This window comes from Micropterus salmoides, unplaced genomic scaffold (genome assembly GCF_014851395.1).
Source record: "Micropterus salmoides isolate LMB-PRFRI ecotype aquatic unplaced genomic scaffold, ASM1485139v1 Ms_hic_scaffold_17, whole genome shotgun sequence".
NCBI classification, from domain to species: Eukaryota; Metazoa; Chordata; class Actinopteri; order Centrarchiformes; family Centrarchidae; genus Micropterus; species Micropterus salmoides.
This window is the reverse complement of record NW_024040817.1, coordinates 22,556,849-22,574,975: the sequence shown is the minus strand read 5'-3', so window position 1 is coordinate 22,574,975 and position 18,127 is coordinate 22,556,849. Positions and strand designations below refer to the sequence as shown.

General features: G+C 41.3%; 1 protein-coding gene across 1 annotated transcript in view; it reads right to left on the bottom strand.

Moving 5' to 3' along the window:
* The window catches only part of rims3 (regulating synaptic membrane exocytosis 3), a 39,769-nt gene extending 25,815 nt beyond the window's left edge, over positions 1-13,954 (bottom strand). Inside the window, exons 1-2 of the mRNA XM_038725575.1 lie at positions 13,755-13,954; positions 2,194-2,527 (exon numbers count right to left, since the gene is read on the bottom strand). Of these exons, the coding sequence (XP_038581503.1) occupies positions 2,194-2,458 (265 nt within the window). The 5' untranslated portion in view covers positions 2,459-2,527; positions 13,755-13,954. The remainder of the gene's footprint in view (positions 1-2,193; positions 2,528-13,754) is intronic.
* Between the last annotated feature and the right edge of the window lie 4,173 nt (positions 13,955-18,127).

Sequence of the window (18,127 nt, the reverse complement as noted above, 5' to 3'; positions counted from 1 at the left end):
CAGCTGTGCATGAGTGCGCCGAGCTCTTTGTGTGTGTGTGTGTGTGTGTGTGTGTGTACGTGTGTGTGTGCGTGTATTGAGTACCGATGCAACAGCCATCTCAAACTGACGGGTGCCAAAAACAAGTAATGATACAAGACAATTATACAGGATTTAGGTGAGTGTGTGTGCGCATGTGAATGAGTACACTGCCCATTAGCCACATGGTGACCTTGTCAAAGCTGGCATGAGAACATGTAGGCCTATAAAGTGAAACATTTTTTAACTACATTTTTTTATGTCACACTTTCGTCCACATTCCACTTCTGCCCTCCAAAATGGTCTTTTTCTTCTCACTTATCTTTCAGCTTTCGTCCATCTGCCTGGGTCTGTTATATTTACTTGAGACGAATATCCTGAACATTAAAGTACTCTGACTGTAAATGTCTATTTTCTTTCGTCAGATTGACTTGTTTACTTATATTTTCTGAACTCGATCATAACTTTGCTAATTTTAGATTATTTATATAATTTTTTATTTGTATGTTTTTAGAATGTTTTTGTGGGATTTTTTTACTTTTACAGATGATCATCTAAGTATTTACTGTGTTGGCTTGTTTGAGTATAATGTCACCTGGACTCCTCCATCGTTACCTTCTTTACATCAAGAATTGCAATTGAATTGAAGCCCAAGGTGACATCCTCAAATTATTATATTCAGTTTAATATTAAATAAGACCAAAGAAAACTACACATATTTAAAAAGCTGGAAGCAGTGAATTTTTGGCGTATTTACTTAAAAATAACTTAAATGATTATTATTATTAGTCAGTGTTTCACACATATAGACTTGGGCTGGTATATTTGGCGGTCCTTTTTTGCATATTTGCAGAGAAACAGAGAGAGTTGTTATCTCTTATGTTACAAGATACAGACATAGTGAATATTTTACAAGCACAGACCAGGTAAAGCACCACCCAACCCGGCCATAGCCACCGTCCAAGTTCTGTCATTCTGTGGGAAACACTGTAAGTTCTCATATTTATATACATATATAAACTTCAAACTAAGTAAATGAAAAAAGTATCTCTTTTGTATTGCTACTGAAACGCGTATCCTAATCCTGCTACACAGAGGCAGAGAACAACAACCCTCAGATCTTGTAATAAGACTGAATGTTCTCCCAGAACAACATGCACACCACAAAGACAAGCAAACTGACACATGAAGACACTACTATGAAAAGGTTGCACTCCAATGTACTGGAAGGTGAAACAGAATGTGCTAAGAGGGTGTCTTTACCAAGCCTCGGCGTGTGACATGTTTTCCTGTTTCCCACCAGGAGTGAGTGTGCTTGTGTTTGACGCTGAGGAGTAAAATGGGAAACAGTAGTGTTGCAGCTGCACAGCACCTGTAATTATACCCCGCAGGACACATATGAGAACATAGCGCAGCTATCATTGCCATACAGCCATGGTGCATACGAGATGCTACTGCTGCAAACCCACTTCAGAGTTCAACACACAATGACACTCCCAATCGTGTTGCAGGCTTTTAAAAGGGCTCATTAGAATGATAATACCACAAAAAGGTAAAGCCAGTGAGAGCTTGTTGAATAAGATATTATAGGTATTATAACATAGGCAGTGTACCACCAAATACCCTTTGGAGTGGATTATGCTAATGTTATTGTGCATACACTAAAACAATCCCTGTTCTGTTAGACCAATGTTAGCATCCGTTTAACTGTGTAGCTGTAGCAGGAAAGCATTTAATCATTTTAAAGTCATGTGGAATATTTTGAAATGTTAAAGCCAAACCAAGAGGGTAAAGGTGATTAAATGTCTTACCTATTAAAAAATTCCATCTTCATTTGGAAAGGATTACAATTTGCAGCTTTAAATCAAAAACAAAATTGAAACAAAAAGGTTGATATCCCCATAATTTGAAAAATAGAAAATAGACAAAAGCTAAGAGAGGCCCATGGAAGATGGGAATTAGGAGAATGGAAGGAGAGAAGAAAGGAAATGGAGAGGGACGAAAGCAGTCAGATGTCGCACTGACCTAGCTGAAATGATGTGAATGGAAAAAGGACAAAAACGAGAAATATCTTGGGATAGAGGGAATTTGTTGAAAAAAAAAATGGGGTCTCAAAAGTGAAACTTAATCTAACGTGTTTACATCCGACTGAAGCATTTAAAACTGTAAACTGACCTTGCTGGTTGAGCTGCTGCGTGCTCTTGCTCCACTGCGACAACCCCACAATGGCCACCATCTTGGCGCCCAGACTGGAGCGCCGCTTCTTGTTGCCAGCCAGTGATGCGGAGTCTGGGCCCCCACTGCTGGGACTCTTCTCCAGGTTGTACATGGCCCCCGAGATGCTGGAGGAGCGCACTACGTTCCGGGCCGCCGCACTCAGACCGCTAAGGCCGCTCATCCCACCCGGGCTGGGCACCTCCACGGAGCTGCTGAGCATCATGGTCCCGCTAGGACTGGAGGGCGGATGGGCTGGGGGCAGGGGGGAGGTGGGTGGAAAGTTGGAGCGGGTCTGAGGGGAGAAGATGAAAGAGAACCAAAAAAAGGGTGATAAGGTGAGGGTGGAAGTTAGAGTAGAGAGGTTGAGGGATAGAACAGCTTAAATAAAAGGACGTCTTGATGTGCAGCATGTCTGATGAAATACAGAATAACAGCTCGTCTTACAGCTGGACACCAACTTTAAATTTCAACCACAGTTTGGTTTTCAATTAAATTCCCCACTTATTGCAGAGGCAGCAGAAATGACTTCCTACCAAAGACAAATAAAAAGTGAGAAGCTCTGCAAAGTCTTTTTGATCTCAACTAGTTTTGCAAACTGAGAAAACAGAGAACACAAAGGTCAGCAGACGAGGACGGTGCAGATGGCAGCAGACTGTTCAAGTGAGTTAAGAAATACCTCCAGTCACACGCACAAACACACACAAATGTCAGGGCTGGCCTGCTGTTGAAGGGGTGACCCTGTCAGCTGGTATTTGTCTCCTGTGTTTTTTCTTGGAATCTTATTCCGTGTCTGACCTTAAACAGTGACAGATGATAAACTCTGCAGCTCAAGTCATCATCCTGGGAGGATACCGATGTGTGTGAGAGTGTGTGTATGTTTTTCTTTGATAAACTTTGTAATATCTAATGCTAGCACGCACCACACTTTGGTTACAGCTCACACTACTGGCCTTTACACAGGAGACATTTTGACTTTTGGAAAGCACAGGTGTTACCAATAACATTAATGATGGCTCTGTTCTGTTCAAATTTCCAGTAAGACATGACAACATGAACAATACCAGGACTGATACTGAAGGAATGGAATTCGCAGTGAAGTTAGTTTTAAAACTTGTAGCATAATAGCATAAACAAGGAGAGTGAAGTTTACTCTGAAATGGGTAATACTGAACAGGAGGACTCAGACCATTGAAGCAAAAATGAGGAGCTCATACCTAAGAGAGAAGTCTGTTGTATGGACGAGCCACACAACACTAGACCAGCAGTTCCAGCCATGATTTGTGTGTGTCAGGTAACATTTAATGACTTGTTTTCTAGTTCACCAAGACATGCTGTTGTTGCGATGTTAGCTATAGCAGCAGGAGAGTTTCGGAGTATTGCAGCTCAGAGCAGGTGTGCTGACTCTGGGACTGTCTCATCCTCGCTACAGCAAGTAGCGTCAATGTCTCTGGTAGCGTCAGTTTGCTAACCCACAGCCTAGCTAACATTAGTTACATTACTTGCCGTGTCGATGTTCACTCTATACCATTTGTCATGGTATTGGATTTCTCTAGAATTGCATACCCCACCTTCACGATGCAGAGAAATATTATTAATTACTGTTGGAAATTCCAACAGTAATTCCTTCATTCCTTTCCTTCTCTCCTTTCTTTTTCTCTCTCCTAACTTCAGAGTGATAATACTGATGCTAAACCGACAGCCCAGGGGCACATTAAATATGCAGATGCACTGCGACCCACATCGTGCTTCCACACTGCTTTTTAATAGTTCTCTTTCTTCACTTCCCCGCATCCATAAAACTCCTCTTTACACCTGCTTTCTTACTTAGTTAATCACTATGACCCCTGCTGTAGGTAATTTTTCGTCTTCTATGGGGTTTTTTTGTGTCTTTTTTTGCTGCACATAAAGTACAGTGATGCAGTCTTTTGCCGTCTCAGAACCTACTTAACAAGTGCCATGCAACATTTTTAGTTCCACCTAAGCCTATGCTAGCAGCTTTGTGAACTGTAGCCTACATAGGAACAGTGTTGCTTTAAGCTAAATGCTAACTACAGCATGCTAACAATGACAATGTTAATATGCTAACGTTTATCAGGCATAATGTTTACCATGTTCCCCCTCTTAGTTTACTGTTTAAGCATGCTAATTAGCATTAGCATGACTGATGGGAATTTGGTCATAAACCAAAGTATTGAACAAATAAAAATTTTACCTGATGACAGTGCCATAAGGAAACAGGTACAGTAAAATTTAAGGTAATCAATTGGTTGTTGAGAGATCATGGACCCAACTCAGCATCCCTCGTTGCTATCTCTAGCATCATGCTTCTTCTAATGACTGAAGGACAATCAGTTTTACATACTCCATCACTGATGGCAGGGAATGCTGTACAAATTCTTTATGCAGTCAAAACGCTCTCAGCCGTGACTGGAAATCATAAATGATTCATAATACATATACAGTACAGTGAATTTGCCCTTAATACGTCTTTTGAATTGAAGACTCAAATGTAAATGCCCTGTGCTTCAGATGTCTCTGTAAATCATCATCATTGCCCTGCTTTGTCACGCCACCACAACTATGACGCTTACAGCTCAAAAAATGTTGCTGACCGTCTCTTTTTGTAGGGATGCATTTAGCATTACAACAATAACCGAAGTCGGTGCTGTTGAGGAACGCTGAACTGATGTAGCAAAGGGCAAGTTTTGGCATTTTGTAATGAAACTCTATAATAATAGCCAAGTTGGAAGAGGTGGCTTTGTGCAGAATTATTGCAGTGACATTTGTTATGACCGGAAAAGTGGAGTATGGAGGGGAAAGAAAGGGAGACAGAGGGGAGTTAGGAGCTTGAAATATGAATCAGTTAAGCCTATATGCTTGTATTCATCCCCCTCTCTTTTTCTCCGTCTCTCTCTTCCTTGCTCATCCTCTTTTCTATTCCAGCCCATGCGCACTCTGGGAGGGCTCTGTACTTTGAACACACAGCGAACCGAGCAGGAGAAAATGAGGATTGGGAGGCATAGAGGTGGCTGCTGAGAGAAGGGAGATGAACAGAATAATTCTGCTTTCAGAGATCCACAAGGGCCGAGACGAGCAGGTGAGGGAAGACAAAGGACAGGAAGACAAACGAGGGACGAGAGGACGCTTCATAATGATGGACACAGACAAAGGAAAGGGAGAAAAATATGACGCTGATAATGAAAGCAACCTAGACATGCATCCTTTCCTCCTTTCCTCTTGATGATGAGATCCTCAGTCTCTCAGTCTGCCTCTCTGCCTGAAGACATGCTCCAGAGTGAAGTTCAGTGCACTGGTTTCACATCCACAAGTTTCACTGCTTAGTTGTAGAAAGTAGTAAAAAAAATATTTGATCTACTTAAAGAAATAGTTCGACATTTTGTGTTGAAAAGTCCAACTATCAGCACTTCTGGTTCTTTCCAGTCCTTATGTTAAGCTAATCTACCATCTTCTGGCTCCAGCTACATATCTACTGTACAGATACGGGAGCGGTATCAATATTTTCATCTAGCTCTCTGCAAGAAAGTGTATTTTACAAAAAGCTCAGTATTAACTATTATTTTAGCTGGATATGTTCATGGGCCCTGCGATGGACTGGCGACCTGTTCAGGGTGTAACCCGCCTTTTGCGCGATGACAGCTGGGATTGGCTCTAGCCCCCCCCGTCCCTGTATGCAGGATAAGCGGTTGACGATGGATGGATGGATGGATGGATAAGTTCATGGTCAAAACCAAACATTTCCCAAAGCCTCACCTGCATTTAGTAGTCTTTCACTCTCTAATATCGGCAGTTGAAAATGCCACTATGTACCTGTACCCACACTGGACCCAAAAGGTACACCCGAAGCCCATCTATCTTCATCTCGGTGCCCAGACAGATCCCCTGCCCTATGTCTATGTGCTCTCTAACTTCTCGTCTCAGAGCTCATTTATTTCTCCTCCTGTCAGCAACCCCCCCCTCCACCCAGTGTGGTGGCTATCAGCTCCTCCCCCGCACCTCTTGGTTGAGAGCTGTTGCATGGTCTGTGTGGAGAGCTGGATTGGTTAAAATAGGAGCATATCTGTTCAGCAGACGCACCATTGTTTGAGAGCAGGAGAGCAAAAAAAATGAAGAAAAAAAGGAACCTTTCCTTAGGTTCAATGAGGTGCAAAGAAGGGCATAGTTACCTTCAGATGCTAGTGCAAACAAACACGGCACTCAGCTTTGTGGCAATTTCAACTGTACAGATTCAACAAATGTGATCAAATGTGTTAAGAGTTTTGGAGGTGCTGCTGTCCTTTGTACAAAGCCAGGCAAGTTGTTTTCCTCTGTTTCCAGTCTTTGTGCTAAGCTAAGCTAACTGGCAGCAGTCGAATATTTAACAGACAGATATGGGCGTGGCATTGATCCTCTCATGTAACTCTAGGTAAGAAAGTGAATGAACGTATTTCCCAAAATGTCAAACTATTTCTTCAACAATTCACAGATCATTTTTGGTAGATATCAGTATTTCACAGACAAGAGTCTTCCCCAGTGTATGTTCGCAGGCTAGAGTGTAGAAGCCCAAGATACATGAACTTGAGTGAGAATCTATCAAGCATGACTGTCTGCGGTCAGTGTTAGCTGAGGCAAAGCAGAGAAGGATAAAAATGTGATCTCTCCTTTCTGTTTCTCCCATAAACCCAAATGCCACAATCTTGTAATCAGATATGGCTGAGCGATACAAGTTGCTCTCAGGTATGCAGGTCATTGCCACTGGTGGCCACTTAAGTAACCTACAATTTAGCTGCACAATAGATGGCAAAGTTATACTATAGGTCTGAGAGTCATGCAAACACAGAAAACAAACAGTATAAAGCCAAGGTTAGTAATGCTGATAAACATCAATGTGAACCAATAAACAGTCAAATCTTTCTTATTGTCTTTTTTAATTGGTTCTTAATCATTTCTAATTTGTTTTTACTTATTGCCTCCACTTATTGCTTTTACTATTGTGTCTTGATCGTTTCTTGTGTTTGCTGTTGGATGAGTCTGCATTTATGTTTTTTTGCCATGTGCTTTTGGCTGCAGCATGTCAAATTTCCCATGTGGGACAATAGAAAGTGAACTGAGCTGAATCATAGCAACAATAACAGGAGAGGAAAAAAGTATCTATCACCAAAGTACTGTTGGTCATTTGTCGTCGGTCAAATGTTATTTAAATTCCAAATAATCAGCACCTTACCCTATTGATTGAGATCTGTTAAGTTGCTATTTGTGGTTATTGGAATGACAATCATTATTTACTATGAAGAGCCTGTGTGTCTTAATTTGAAAACCTTAAACATGACAGTATTTTTAATTAAATTAGGGAGCTGATTTTTTTTCACAGGCCACTTGTGTTTCCATCATTTCTCGCCAGGTAACTGGTATCAGAAATTATACTATAGGACAAAGTATATGTGATTTACAGCACATATTACGAGGGATTGGTAAAAAAATTATTGGTAAAAGCTGAAAACTGAAAAGCTGAAACCGTGCTGAGTAGCCTGTAAATCCCTGGTTTCTTCAGAAGAAATGGTGTGACAGCATTTTTACATTTTATATCCTACACATGTTGTGTACATTCAACTTGCAATGAGGACAAGGCAAGAGTGAAAATTTCATGATGGTCAATCATACCGGCAGTGCTCAACAACAGGCAGAAGCTGTAATGCACTTCTTGTAATGCTACCATGGAAACTTCCCAGGTTATGATTCTGTATGTGTTGGCCTGGCGCCTGCTGCCATTGTGTTTGGCCTGGCGTCATATTTGTAAGTTTGCGTGTGTGCGTGTGTGTGTGTGTGTGTGTGTGTGTGTGTGAGATGCATCTCTGTGATCATAAGGGGTCTCTGAAGGCGATAAAACAGAAGGCTGGTTCTGCAGCTACACACACACACAGACAGAGTAAGAGCTGCCAAATGGATCACACACAAAATCACACACAGAGAAACCCACCACAGTGCAAACACACATATGCTGTGCTGAATGTACATGCCAGAGTGTGTCAGAGGAAAGAGCCGAAATATTGAATGACAAGGGCGGCACTGACACTGGTGTGTGTGCCTGATGGGCTTCAGTTAACATCCAAATCTGTAAAAATGCTCCGCTCTGACACGGATTAGATTCCTTTAGTGTCACACTGACCAAGAGAGTACAGTGTATCAGGAAAAAATTGACCAGATATGGTCACAGTGCCATTATATAATTACAAATTTCCCATTTCACACTTTGCAGAGCAATATTATGCCTGGTGCACACACACACGCACACACAAATCTTAATCATACACAAACAGCCGTGAAATGAACAGAAAAAGGAGTTCATAAGGAGCTTTCGCTTTGCCTGTCCCATTGGCCCAATCAAATTTTTATCCAATAAAATCTTTAATGGGGTGAGTCATTGCGGCACTCCCTCTACATCACCTTGTGACAGCAGACATAAATTCGATCCGTCACAGCGTGTTTTTACACAAACTGCCTGGATCATGTTGAGTTAGCCATGGCAGGGAAGCAAAGGTTTACACTTTCTCTATCAGAGCAACAATTAAAGGGTCACATTAGCCCGTCTGTCTAAAATGTAATATGTTTTTGAAACACTAAATTATAATGTTTAGCACACGTCTGTGACCAGAGAAACAAACAGATGGAAGCCATTACGTCTGGTTATCATAAGGCAAAAAAACAGCAAATGAACTCTATTTTTCAGAAAACGATATATTTCTTTTTCTGCCATCTGTCATTAAAACATAATTGATTACAGTATGTGTTCAGCGTATACTGGAATTACATATGACACTGAAACCACTGCTGGTTGTTTGCCTGCCTCCACTCAACAAAGGTGAAGGAGCACAAAAACCACAGATAACACAGTAAAAGATTATTTGACAATGCTAACATTTGTTAGCAAGTGTTTTACAAAACTGTGTAGCTTAAATTTAAAATATAGCAAGCTTATTTATGTTAGTACACAAAAATATTAGACAGACAAATTACTATGCTTTTATACTGTACATATTTGTGTGCTGGTTAACATGCTAATATTTGGGAATTCAAAGTAGCTTGGTATAAATGTGTGTTTATTACAACTTGGGTCTTATTTTCACAGTTTTGGCCATCATTGCTAGCACGTATGCAAATATGGTACTAAAATTTACTGCAGAGGTCTGGAAAGATGGCAAAGTTACTACAAGAAAATCCGGCGGTTGGCCATTAAGACAAATAGCTAACAGTTATCTGATTACTGATTACTGAGTTACTGATTATCTAAACCACTTTATTTGGAGTTAAAACCAGTATTGTTAGGAACAATCCACTGCTCAAGTTATCTGTGTTCTGACTTAACTACGGCAAGTCTGATATGACAAATTTGAACTTGGAAGTCAGCCTGTAAACTGTGATGGATGTTAATTACAACTGAGAGTTAGAGTAACACTTTAGCAACAAACTTTAACTATGAGCTCAGTGAGTAGGCTACAGTGTCAAATTGATGGCCAGACATAGGTGAATAAAACCTGAGTCATAATAAACAGAGCTGCATTACTACAATGTTTACATCTCAGCAGTGAAATCAATCACTTATTACCCCACAGCCGTCTCACCAGTTCACAGGGTTGTTCTCCCCACACCACCACAAGGGAATCTGGTGTGAAAATGAAACACACTATGTCACTGTGTTGTCTTCTTTCTCTCCCTACAGAGGCTCAGACTAAACAGGCAGCCTCTAATCGTTATATTTATTTGCTTCAAATGTATAAGTTGTTTGGGAAAAGAAATTGTGTTTCCCCTGCTGCGCTCCGAAGGTTGACCCCAAATCTCTTCTGGGGCTCATCTCTCGCTGCAATCTGTCCAGCCCTGAACTAATCTCTTTGCACCCTCTTCTCCTTTTTATCACCATCAAAAGAGGGATAGCAGAGGCACTCTGTCAGCAGAAGGGGTATGGAGAGCTAGCAGAAAATAGAAAAATAAAAAGCCGGAGTGGCTGGACTGGAAGGAAAGTGGGTTAAGAGGGGCGTGATGGATGAGACTGGGAGCTTTCCTGACTCATGGCCTGCTTTCGCTGGTGACTAATGTGGTCAGTGACATCTCTCTCACTACCCCTCAGCCACCTCCACCGCATCTCTCTATCCCACCTGGGATGCTGGTAACCAGCCCGGGGCGGAGTAGCACACAGGATCTCACTCCACTTAGAAAGTCCGGGTCACCAAGTCCCGGCTTAGACAGCACAGGTTGTGTGGTGCTGAGGTGGGGACTAGAACAGACCTGTGGGGACATGGCCGGGGTCAACCAAAAGCCTGCCTTCCTGTCTTGTTTGCTGCTAAACTTCTGGATGGGATGTGTGCATTGGAACGTAGTCAGATCCCGCGGGAGGACAAGATAAGAGCTGTATATTTATCTTCCTCCCTCGCTTATGTTTTTAAGACTTCTATCACAGACTTTCAATCCATTTTTCTCCAATCTTCCTTTTATATTTGACCTCATTTTTGGGGTTACTTGCATGTTTGAGTGTTTGGCTGATCTGTCAGACTGATGGTGGTCTTTTGGTGCAAAAGGATATTAGCTGGTCGGCGTACCATTGCATTCATATTGTGTGTTTTTTTAATATATATTTTGAATCGCAATGTGCAAATGTTGTCTAAATCAAACATTAAAAAAGCAAATTCAGTTTAAATTTTCATTATCATGCAGTCCATTGTGAAGAGTATAAACTACACAAATTGCAATTACATACATAGCTGCAGATATTGTGACGCACAGTAATGGTAAAAAAGGTCTTGCCTAATGTCATATCTTCTTTCTTTTGTAGAATTTTAATCCCAATAAATGCAGTTTACGTTGTAATGATTGATTATGAACTACATAATTTTAATGTGTGATGATTTGTTTTACTTATTTAGTTTATTATATTATAATACTGTCTTTGTGGCTTGGTACAGAGGGTTTTTTTAAACATACACTTCATTTGCTATGTCTGGACAGTTTCAGTTTTGTGGCAGAATGTGCATTTGTATACATAAATATGGCATAAGTCAATAAAAAACATTTTTCAGTAAACCTATGAAGTACTACAAACACACTGCCCATTTTTTATATTGTTAGACACTTCTTTTAGCAGGAAGCAAAGAAGCCTTTTGTCTTGTAGACAGGTGTTAGGTTAGCAAGCTCACATGCATCTGATGGAGGTCACCTTTGCTCCTGCAGCAGCCTCAGACACATTTCAGGTGTTGTTGAGTGGAATTGATTTTCTGAGGACTGTTGTTGGAGAGTCCAGTATGGCTTTAAAACAATACAGTGGCACACAAATGGATGACGCCTTGACACGGTTAGGCTCTTGTGTGAGTGTGCAAAACAATCTCATACAAAACTATAGAGCCTCATTAGCAAGTCCTGTTTGGAGTGGCAAGTGAGGCGCAATACCAACCAACCCTTCAGTGTCAACCAATCACAGTGACTCTCTTTGATGATACATACCAGTTGGCCACTGAATTGTGCCTTACAGATGGTTGACACGGCCACATAAGGTGCAGCGACACACATACATATAAAGACGCACTCCAGACGCGCACACTGAAGCCTGCTCGTTACTATGATAAGTGTCTGCTCTGCCCCTTGGTTGTTTTCATTTTATTTTCATTGCAAAGAAGACCAGGACCAGCAGCTGCCAGCTACAGATCTGAAGTGTGGTCAGATGTGTCAGCGCATATGTGAGTGTGCGTGCTGCCCAGCTATCAATTCTGTCTGTGTATGTGTGTGTGTGTGCAGCGACTCTTTGATGGAAGATGATACAGTGCATAACGGCCGAGCTGCCCTTTTGAGTAGCCAGTTTATCTGGTACTGTCTGATATATCTCTTTCTACTACTAGAGACGCGTAGACACGCACATATGCTGTATATTACCACGGTGGATTTTTCAGAAGAACCTGAACTTGTGTGCCACACATCGCAAATCTGCTTGCTAGCCACGCTCATCCAAATACAGTGACTAAACTGTGACAGAAATATGTGAATGCTTCATAAACAGTCATGTGAGCTGTGTGGAGCACCTGTTTCTGGATGTGAAATGGGATGACAGATATGTTTCCTCTTCTTTTTGTACTAGTATAGAATGCAAAACTTGCTGAAAATGGCTTCTGCATTTAAATGTTTGAGTTGTGTGTAAAAGGAGATATAGAAACATGGCTTCCCGCAGTACAGGGTTGAGCCTCTTTCCAGCTTTTACCATCTCAGTTCTTCCTCAATGAATTATTTACAGGATCAAGTGTGAGTCAAGGATTTCAAGAGTTAAGCACATGGATAATTATTCTCTTTCTCCTTAAAACGGGCCAAGGAGGGCCCACTCCTTTAGTGACAGTTAATTTACTCACTCTCTATGCTTCACCCTCTGCCCTTAACACTAACAAATATGCATGTCAGAAACATCAAACGACTTTCAGACTGTTCTTGGCAAGGTTTAGAGTAAGACACGGGAAGCTCTGGAGACAAATCACATGTTTCTGGATCACATCCACAGGTGGGGAACACAGTGTGAGCTGAGATCTGGATAGTGTTGTGTCTGTGTGTGCATGATAGTGTTGTGTCTGTGTGTGCATGATAGTGTTGTGTCTGTGTGTGTGTGTGTGTGATAGTGTTGTGTCTGTGTGTGCCTGCCTGCCTGCAACCATCTGATACAATCTCACACCTCAGCATGAACTTGGCCTGACCTGAGCGCTGGCAGAGGACAAGCATCTTAAAATATGCTTACCCCACCCCCTTTACTGCCACCATCGCTCACATGGGCTTGCACACACAAACACAATCAAAACTGTTTTGATGCTTTGATTGCGTCGCACTGGTACCCGTGCAAGGCTGACTTATCCTCAAGTACCTTTATGCATTTGACCCCATGAAACCCTGCCACAAACCACCAGCAGACGTGTAAAGCTGACCTCTGTCCTGGTTGTCCCTTCATGGCAAAATCAATAAAGACAATTAGTTACCCATTTCTCCAGCAATGTTGTTTAAAATCCCAGTAGTACAAACCCCATTTAAATGTCCAAAGATATATATGGGCTACAATCTTGCCAAAAGAAAAAAGATATCTATGAGTATTTAGGTCACATTACAATCACTATCCTACAGCCTTAATGCGCATTATCTCCTATTTACCATCTCATATGACCAAATGAGCTCCTTTAAACAGTTAATTAGATTGACTGAAGTAGGAGAAGGCTTGAAACTGTGAACTATAGCATCTTGGCTATAATGCTACAGACGTTAGAGTAAAAAAAAAATTGAAAAGCAACTATTCACCCATTCTAGTGCACATTGCCTCTACAATAGACCTATATACATTGAAACAATAGAAAAAAATGAAATGACTGCGCCCAGTTTGAGCCATGCTCCTCTTATCACCCATCAATTTGCTATTAATTGCATTATTCACCAATATGTCAGCCCGCTGTCACTGTCCTGTGCGGAAAATGAGCACTGGGACCGGCAATTAAAAAGGAATTAAGAGCACTTACCACTTACAGCGAGGAGCGGCGAAGGCAAGGTGCGGGGTCGGAAGTTGTCAAATAATTGTTTGCTTCTGTCGTATCTGTAAGAAGGTCATCGTTTTGGGTTTTATTTTCTGCTGTGCTGATGTGCTGACGGCGGTATCACTCTGGACGGTTTCTCCGCTCAGTGCTGCTGGTCACTCGGCATCCAAGGCGCGGTGAGAGGCGTGCTGTTGTGGCGAGAGGAGAGGAGAGGGTGTGGGGGGAGGGGGGGGGCTTTCAGCGGCATGGCAAACAGCGACCACGTGTGGCCTCGTGAGGGATAGGCTAATAAACACTAGCTCTGTCCTGTAGGCTAAGGAAAAAATTAATTAATCAATAAAAAAACAGGCCAACACATGATTGTAATACTGAAGATGTTGCCTATCTCTTTGACGGAGAGGAAAGAAGGCTATATTCCAAGCAAGCGTGGCATAACCTTTAGTGTAAACTGACCCCAAACCTTTTTTCTTGTATCATTTGGGGGACTGGGACAGGACCTTTGGGTGATGGAGACAGCACATGTTATCATTGATTTATTGCAAAATTTAATAATTTCACACTGTTCTTGTCCTGTTGTTCATTATGAATTGACTCCATGTGCATTTCTCTTAAACTTCAGGAAGGTTTAAAGGGCCTATATGTAGTTTTCAGTGGCCACTAGCGGTGCAGTTTTTAGATTGCAACCAGGTGTGCTAGTACGCCTGCTCAAACTCATGAGCGAGCATAATCCGACACACAGACGCTGACACACCGGGTGACAGCTTCACAGAAAATGCTGTAAACTCTAGTAAACTCCCACTGCAATGTAACTATTATATTTTGATCAGCTTTAGGTTGAACTAATCCATTCTCACATTGACTGCATTCAGCCGACGTGATATGTCTGCATTAGCTCGCCTGACGCTTTTCAGTAACTAATGCTATTTGAGTATCTTTCACCAGAGAGGCTCAGCAATGTCAGCACAGCTAAATATATTGGATCATAACGAAAACAGTAAGTGAACTAGACTTAATATAATAAATGAGATTGTGAAATGTATATGTGCTGCGCAGCAAGTAACGTTACTGTAGTGAATGGATGTTCCACTGTGTTGTTGTCCTGCGCCGTTATGTTGCATTATTGTATATTATTTAGGTTAAATTACGCTAGTATAAACACATCGCTCCACATTTGCTTGGTACCCTTATATTATTTCTTGCAGGGTAAGATCAACACTTTGACACAATCCTGGCGGTACACAGGATAGTAATAAGGATCGCCTTATCTGGTGAAGTAATGTTAATGTGGCAAGCCATACAACTGTAGTATTTTGCAACAGATAACGTTAGCGTCCCGGCGTTAGCCAGCAAGCTAACATTATCTAGCTTGAGCCAACTAAAGCACAAAATCACAAAGTATTTGCTTTGCAGTAATGTTAGTTTGTCGGTTTCAAAACAAAGCGGAGGTCTCTGTGACTCATACATCTTCACGGATTATTATTATTATGATTCACGGACTTCAGCACATAAAACTTAATTGTTGTTTTTTATCCTTACATGGAGTTTGTGTTGGAGTCTGTGTCTGCACTGGGATTTCATGGTGTTGTTACAGCTGGCTCAAAACCACGACAAAAAAGAATAGTATGATAAACAACAAAACTGCAGCAAAGGTACCATTACTTTTATTTTTACACAAACAGAAACAACTTAATGTACAAATAATCATATGAAGTGTGACAATCAGTAGGTCAGTCATGTAAGCAGGTATGCATGCTTGAAGGAATAGTGAGTGGAGTGTTGTGTGGTGAAAGAAACCCAGGTGGCTCCAATAACTGATGATCTTAACCACACCTACTGGCATCTGCAACATAGAACACAAAGAGATAGACATCCCAGCAGCTGAAAGAGATGGGGACGTCACAGTGTCAATAGCTGTGGTGTTGTTGATGTAGTAGGCAAGCGGCTTGGGAGCGTGCATGCAGAAAACCCGACCCAATTTCTTCACATAAGAAGCAGAATAGTGTCTTTTCCAAGCAACAGTGAAAACAGGTGTGCTGTTCATTTTAACCTGTTGACAAATAGGCAGTAAAAAAGTGATTTAATGATAAGTGATTTCTTAGAAAACCTCATGTAGCCCCTTTAAAAATCTGGCCAAGAATCTTGAGTCTGCACTATGTCACTCTACTTTTCAATGGCTCACTTCATGCTGTCCTCACAACACTTGTTGTATTTTTTCTTGCTGTTTGTTCTTTCCCTGTGCTGTCCCTTTTGCTGTCTTCCTATATCTCACGTGTGCCATTCTACTCTGCAATAGATAGATAGATAGGGTTAGCGATGGGTTAAGAGGTCAAGGCTGTCTAGTCCAGCTGGCAAAAACAGCCAAAAAATATCTAGCAAACTCCAGCTAGTCCATGGAAATCTTTGTGGTTGATTATGGGTCCACACATAAAGAGGTTGGGAACCACTCATCTAGACCATACAGAGTGTACACAATGGTTCTCTATTGCATTGTTGGTTGGTCATTTTCTTAATTAGCAAAGCCTTTTAGCACTGTCCCCATCAACCGAAATCAACAAAAAACAATACAAACAACCTAATTCCAAAAATAGAAACATGACATTAAAACACTCTTACTGATTTTGTTGCAGTAGCACATCATATTCATGTTTACATCAAAGGTTTGTGCAATGTATTGGCTATGACTATTTTATGACCTTGTGATGAAAACTAGCTAAAGCAATGTCATTCATTTTCCTCAGTTCACATGTTGCAGGGTCAACTTTTTGTTTGATGCTTGCCCTGCCCACCTATGTAATGTCACATCAGAGAGGGCATGCAGTTTTGATTAAGTGGTTTCACAGCTAGGACTCAGAAAAAAAAGTTTTTATTTTAAGTCATCGGGCGAGAAAATCAACCATGTATAGTTATGCTGTCCAATTTGACCTTTCGTCCCTGCGTCGGAAAGAGAGAGATCAAAATGGCAAGTTGCCATGACTTGGTTCACCTCCCCACTATCATGTCACCTTAATAAATGAAGGACAACATATTCAAGCTAAACAATTTTTAGATGAGATCAAAAGCCTACCACCCTCACATCTAAATAAACCTATAAAGCTACAGATAGCAGTAGTTCGCTTAGCTTAGCATGATGACTGGAAGTAGAGGCTAGCAAAATCCACCTATCAGCACCTGTGAAGCCTCTAAAGCTCATAAATTAATAGTTAACATTAAAGCGTCTATAATCAATGGATTATTCTATAATAACAATTTGTCAAATGACAATGTAAAAACAATGCGAAAGGGATAGCTTATAGTGTGGAACTGCTAACAATCAGTAATCACCTGAATCTGCAGTTCAGCTTCACTGAGCTTTATAGTGAGTTTCAAGTCATTGTTCAGCTGTCCGGCCCACAACTTAATTTTTTGGGTTCACTCTCACTGTCTGTGTAATTTTCAGCCACAGCAGCACCTGTTTTCAGCAAAATAACTCTAAAAACTAACTGTACACTACTTGCTGCCGCCAGCACTGACATCCTGGAGGTATAGCTGTCATAGTTTGGGGTTTTCAGGTATTATTTGGGGGGTTTGTTGGAGTTCTATGTCTATTCAGCCTGTGTTTCTGTTTCCTGTTTTAGTCTGAAGTTGTCTGCCTTTGCTGTCATTGTCTAGTTTTGCTTCCCATTTTGTTTCATTACCTTGAACACCTGTTTTGTGTCCCTACTCTGCTCGTTTGCTTGAGTATTTCAATGCCTGTGTTCTGTTCAGTCTTTGTTGGTTCATTTTTGCATGTAGTCTGTGTTGCTCTGTTGTCTGTTTGCTCCTGCATCGTGTTCCAGCGGTACCTTGCGTTTGTTTTTATGACCTCTGTTTCATCTACGTACTTTGGATTCTATTTGAACTCCACAGTTTGTAAGTGTGCTCTCCTTTTGTTAATAAATCATTGGACTATATCTGCTCAGCTCTGGTGTCCTGTGTTTGGGTTCTCAACCTGCTCCATCGTTACATCCATCCATCCATCAACAACCACTTATCCTGCGTACAGGGTCGCGGGGGCTGGAGCCAATCCCAGCTGACATCGGACAAAAGGCATGGGTACACCCTGGACAGGTCGCCAATCCATCGCAGGGCCACACATAGACAAACAACCAGTCTCCATCATTACAACACATGAAAATTCATGACAATAGCTTCATATCCAATGGACAGATATGAGAGTGGTATGGATTGCTTATCTATAGTACATCTCAACAAGAACACAAATAAGCGTTTAGGGGGGGAAAATTCAAAATCCTTTAAGTTGTTTTTTATTTCAGATGATGCTCTGTTTTAGTGAGCATATAAACTTGGAGTTAATGAAATCACCCCAACCCAAGGGCATA